At 40.7% G+C, this 6,020-nt stretch overlaps 1 protein-coding gene across 1 annotated transcript in view; it reads left to right on the top strand.

The window, feature by feature from the left end:
• Positions 1–5,078, top strand: part of ano10a (anoctamin 10a) — a 112,421-nt gene extending 107,343 nt beyond the window's left edge. Inside the window, exon 14 of the mRNA XM_050045792.1 lies at positions 3,565–5,078. Within this exon, the coding sequence (XP_049901749.1) occupies positions 3,565–3,606 (42 nt within the window). The 3' untranslated portion in view covers positions 3,607–5,078. The remainder of the gene's footprint in view (positions 1–3,564) is intronic.
• The last annotated feature ends 942 nt before the right edge of the window (positions 5,079–6,020 follow it).

Here is a 6,020-nt window from a genome sequence, read left to right on the forward strand (position 1 = left end):
CTGTATAATGGGTTGTAAAGAAATTCGTCAGGTTTTTATTTTGTAGACAGTTGATCTGGATTTATAGCGTGATGGGATGACAGCACAATGATGTGTGTGGTCCTGCGCTTTCATGTGATATGCGTGGTATTTCTGTGCGAGCCTGCGTTCGCGAGTNTTGTAAAGAAATTCGTCAGGTTTTTATTTTGTAGACAGTTGATCTGGATTTATAGCGTGATGGGATGACAGCACAATGATGTGTGTGGTCCTGCGCTTTCATGTGATATGCGTGGTATTTCTGTGCGAGCCTGCGTTCGCGAGTAATCCATCCAACAGTAATGTGTGTGCAAAGCTGTATGAAAGCTCTGTTATACAGCAATTTATTGTAAATTTATCAATTTTTTTAGCTGTGAAAAAATTGGATTACCAACAAGTGCTTGGCCTTGTCGGAAAGCTACAGTTTTGCCGTTTCACGTGATATGCGTGGCTTCTCGCTATGACACACGGTCACGGAGAAAATCCACAGAGAAGAACAGGTGTGAATTTGGACGCAGTATGCGTCGTTCGGGCCCATAGTCTAAACTTCTCAGTTTCAACATTTTATTGAGAACATTTAGGAACAGTGCTGCACGTTAACTTTTGTCTGCACATTTTTTTGTCGCCATTGTTGCTGAGTCTGAGGTGTGAGTCATGCTGTCTCGCTCCGCCTCCACCTCAGGTACCGAAATTTGGCACCGATTCATTTTAAGTGAATCGGTACTCGGTAGTACCGACGTGAATCGGTACCAAGTACAAAAAGTACCGAGTTTCGGTACCGAACCCTACCTGGGATACATGAAAAATTCTTCTAGAGTTGGGAGTTGAAGACCTCACTTACAGGGGCCCTAGCCAAATGTTCCCAGTTCACCCTTACTACACATTTGGGTTTACCAGGTCAGACACACAACCTCCCCCACCAACTGATCCAACTCACCACCAGGTGGTGATCAGTTGACAGCTCTACTCTTCTCTTCACTTGAGTGGCTGCAAATCTGATGATATGACCCCAAAGTTGTTCATCAAACTTTGGCCTTGGATGTTCTGTTACTGTGTAATATGAATCACCCTATGCTTAAACATGGTTTTTGTTATGGCCAATCCATGACTAGCACATAATCCAATAACAAAACAAAACAAAGGTCCAGATCAGGCAGGTCATTCCTCCCAGTCACCTCACTCTAGGTTTCTCACCCATTGCTCACATGAGCATTGAAGTCCCTCAACAGAACTATAGACTCCCCAATGGGTACCCTTTCCAGGACACCCCCCAGAGACTCCAAGAAGGCTTGGTGTGCTGAACTGTTTGGTGCATAAGCATTAACAGTCAGAGACCTCCTCACAGTGACTTGCAATTGCATTTAAGTGATCCCCTAGTTCCTTGGGAAGAACACCAACACAGTGTCACTGAGCTGAAGGCTCATGAGTACTCCCACACAAACCCAGCACCTCTCACCGTGGACAACTCTAAAAAGGGCGCAGGTCCAGCAAGATATTCAAGCAAGAAAAAGGCCAGGAGAATCATTAAGGATCCCAACCCCCCAGGTAAAAGTCTTTTCACCCTGCAGAGCTGGGAGGAAGTTACTGGATACGTCAGGCCAGCACTGAGAGGCTTAGGAAGAGCTTCTACCCTTAGGTCACAAGGATATTAAATGAAGACATGGTCTAATACTGCCCTCCTTTCAATCATATGTTTATTACTATTCCTATAATATTTAAAGTGCTTTTAACGCACAAATTGAAGAAACTGGTGGCATTACATTCCACTGTATGATTACCTGTATGTACCTTATATGATTACATAGGCCCGTTTCCACTGAAGAAGTTCCTGGTACTATTTGGGGGGCAGGAATTTTACAGGAACGTCCTCTCACTCGGCCCTCTCAACCGCCGTGTCTCCTCTGAGAGGGCGGAGTAGGAGGAAGGTTCCTGTAAAGTTACCGGGCTCTGGATGTAACGTAATCGTTGCGCGGGGCGATGTGGCAAAAAAAAATGCCAGCTATTTTGTCGCTTTCTGTTGACGTCACATCCCGCCTTGAGTATATCCAGTCAGCACCAAGTAAACTCCAAGCCCCACCCAGGGGTTTTTTGGGGCTGTTCCAAGTACCTACTCCAAGGCAGGGACTTGTTTAGCCCCTGTAAAAGTTCCGGAACTCTGTCCTTCGGGGGTGGTTCCTGCGGTGGAGACACGCACGAACGGCCCCGGCCCCGTAAAATTACCCCGAAGTTCCTGTGGTGGAAACGGGCCTCATGTGACAACTAAAATTGATTGATTGATTGATTGATTGATCGATTGATCAAATCCCAGCAGACCAACTTCTGGTGTTTGGACAGCTGTGTATAGATCAGATCTGTGTTTCAGGATCAGGTTTTTGCTTACAGTGTAACTCCAGCTCCACTCCCCTGCTCCTGATGAGCCTCGCTGAGTTGTGTGCTGTCAGTAGAGCACTATAGACAATTCTCGCACACCATTCCTATATGTCTGCGTATGATCCAGAAAGCCTGTGCGGAGTCCCTGACAAACAGACAGACAGACAGACAGACAGACAGACAGACAGAAAGTGTCCAGACCCTCCAGCCTTCTACTCAGATGTAATACTATTTTCAAAACTCTGCTCAGAACTTAATGTCATTAACACTTCATTTTCTGCATTCTGATGAATTTTTCTGGATCAAGTTATGGCAAAAATTTATGAAAAGGAAAAAAAAATTGTCTCAACATTTCTCATTTAATGTAATCTCTAGTGAGTTACACAGACACACGTGGGCATGATTTAATCCTCCGTCCTCTTTTGTGCCTTTGGTTTGAGAAGGTTGCCTCTTTAAATGTGTATGTGGCACATGTTCTCATCCATGATACATTCATTTATTTTAATAATTAACCTAAGCATATATGTGTTTCAGCAAAATTTCTGCTCATGTTCAAAACTTTCTGCACATTGAAATCATATCCCACATATCTTTGTTCTCTGACATTTTGACAATAAAGTCATAATGTTATGAGAAAACAAGTCATAATTTACGAGGTTAGAGTGGATATTTTAATACTCAGTCATGTCTTCTGCTGCGTTTACTCCAGTCCTTCCCCCAGGACTCCTCCTGCAACAGCGGCCAGCTCTCTTGCTCTATCTGTCCAAAAACAACATGTCAACATCACAGCTTTTTCTTCTGTTTCATGGCAGACTGGAACCATTGCTGCTGAGGATGCATACTATTTACTGGAGGCATTGTTATGTCCAGGAGTTATGTACTAGTAGTTTTTTTTAAAAAATAAATCCAATACTGTTATGTTATTATTGGGTGGAGGAGGGAGGCAATGCACTTGTGCTACTATAAATATTGAGGAGGATGTGTGTGTGTGTGTGTGTGTGTGTGTGTGTGTGTGTGTGTGTCCACCCCCCAAAGCAAAGCCGGATAAATGCCAGCTCCTCTCACTTCCTATGAAATAGATAACACCTTGACAAAACACACACACACACACACACACACACACACACAGCACCTTTCTGTATGTAAACAAATCCACATAACGCTGTTGCTGTGTTTCAGAAAATGCTTGAAGCCTCGGAGCTCGTTAAGAACACCCAGTGAAGAGGAGAGGCGGACCTACAGGCAATGATGGACCGCCAGCAGCCGCTTCACACTGTTGTTTATGCAAACACGTATTCACATGTATGTATTCAGACCAAACCACTTGGGACTTTTTGTGGCTGACCTTTACACAGGGGTGTGCTGCTCACCTGCAATATCTTCTCAGCATTACTAAATGGGCTGTTAACAGTGGTTTACTACTATTTCAGATACACAGCTGTGTACCAGCCAATCACGCTGGTCTCTACAGATGTACTGTAATGAGGTTTTATGTTGGGGTGGTGGGTACATGAGATAAATGGTGTTTTAAAAAGATGTTAAAATCACAAAGAATGCTGTATTATGACGTACTATACTGTAGCAAATACTGGTGGTTTTATATCCTCAATAGTTGATAAAAGTACATCTTTTCTGTTATGTACTGTATGTGTTCTGTTCTCCAGCCTTTGAAGTTAATTTGAATTGAGTTTAATCAGTACTGTGGTTTGGGATTATGCAAATGTTAAAGTTTGTCGACCAACAATTATGATCAGTAACTGTAAGCCTACAGGGTGATGGTGTATACACAGTAAACCAAAGCCTCCATCTAAATGGATGACTGATGCTGACTGTATTTCGCTATTAAAGCTGCTTGTGATTAGAAATCATTTTGAGTTCTACACTCCAAGTAACTGAATACCTAATTGTGAAAAGTGGTATGAAATATTGGACTTTGAAGCCAACTATCTGCATTTATGTGTCTGAATTCCACTCTTCAAAATTTTCATGAGGTAATTTAAGCAGCGCAAAATTCAATTATCCAATGGAAATAAAAAGCTATATTCATGTCACTAAGACTTTGTTGTTCATTTTCTAGTATATACATTTCATTCCATTTTTTTTAAATAATTACTAAAATCAAAGTTCAAGATTAAAAATTTGAACTTTAACACTGGGGCTACCGAGAAAATGCTATCAAGCATGAAACTGTCCTATCAGGTTACAGTCTGTTAATCATGTAATTCAGAAAGATGTTGGACAGCTGAGTTTTTTATCTGGATTTTAGCCAAGTGCTTGACATAGCAAAACTTGAAATTTCCTTTTGGGAATTAAAAGCACATAAATTCAGATACAATGTTTATCAAAATAAAATGTTTAACACCATAAATGCGGTATTTGATTTTAACATTAATCACAATTAGGTATTCAGTGGCTTATAAGACTTAAGAAAAAAGGAGTGTCTGTTTTGTTTGTTTTAGACAAGAGTTAATGACAAATGTTGAGCATGTGATGTGACCGGAGTGTAATTAGTCAGTAATAATATCAGTCTGTTTCTTCCAGTGTACATGAATATGACTTAAGTCAACCATCCCTGGTGCCTTGATCTGTAAAAAAAAAAGCCTATCTGAATATGCTTTACACACAGTCCTCTGGTATTTACAAGACCTAATGTATTCAGATTGTTGTGAAGAATAAAGAACATTGAAACCTTACAGGCTAAAGTTCTAAAGAAGGAACTAAAATGCGTGTCGAGCTGTACTGTCTGTGTGTTTACAGTGTTACTGGAGTTTAGCACTAGAGGTCTGAAACATTGGAAAAAGGAATTGCAGTTGTATACCCCATTTATAGACTTCTGGCCCTCAAAGCGCTTCTGCACTACATGCCACATTCACCCATTCACACACACATTCATAGTGAATAATGTAATTTAAACGTCATAAAAGTTGATCATGTAATAATCAGCTGTAAGAGAACCATTGGTGCAGAACATAGTAACAGTTTTGTGTATAATGTAATGTTACATTATGAGAAAATTATTAAATTGTAAACCAAGCCAAAAAAAAGTTTGTTAATGTAAGAAATTCAGCACATGGTGTGATAATTTCAAAAAAGTACTTGCCTTGTCTTCTCAAAGCATATAAAACCAACATGTTCTTATCGCAACTTGTCAAATACCAACCCCTGGTCACTGGCCCTACACATAGAAACATGACGCACTAGGTACCCTCCTGCGTGAGTTTTAGACTTTTAAGGATGGTATTTCAATTTATACTTGTCCCATGGGTTGTGTCTTTTCAAAACATAACTCTGTTTTCACAGTTTCTGCTCATCAATCTTACAACATTGGTAAAACACTTTGGTTTTTGGGTTTACTTCCTCAAGTTTAGGCAACAAGAGTCCATGGTTAGGTTGAGGCAATGAAAGCACATGATAAGATTTAGTTTTTCAGTACTATTGTTATTGATGTAATGTAATGCAGTGTTCCCCCTACCATTATATTAGGGGGGCGCCCTGCCCCACTTGAAGATCAAGTTAATTTTATTTAATGTTATTTTCTCTATAGCGCCAGATCACAACAGAAGTCATTCCAGAAAGCAGCTTTAGTGAAAACTCTGAGTATGTTAAGCCTGAAATGAGGGAAACTCTGGGTTTTA

Source organism: Epinephelus moara, chromosome 6 (assembly GCF_006386435.1).
Source record: "Epinephelus moara isolate mb chromosome 6, YSFRI_EMoa_1.0, whole genome shotgun sequence".
NCBI lineage: Eukaryota > Metazoa > Chordata > Actinopteri > Perciformes > Serranidae > Epinephelus > Epinephelus moara.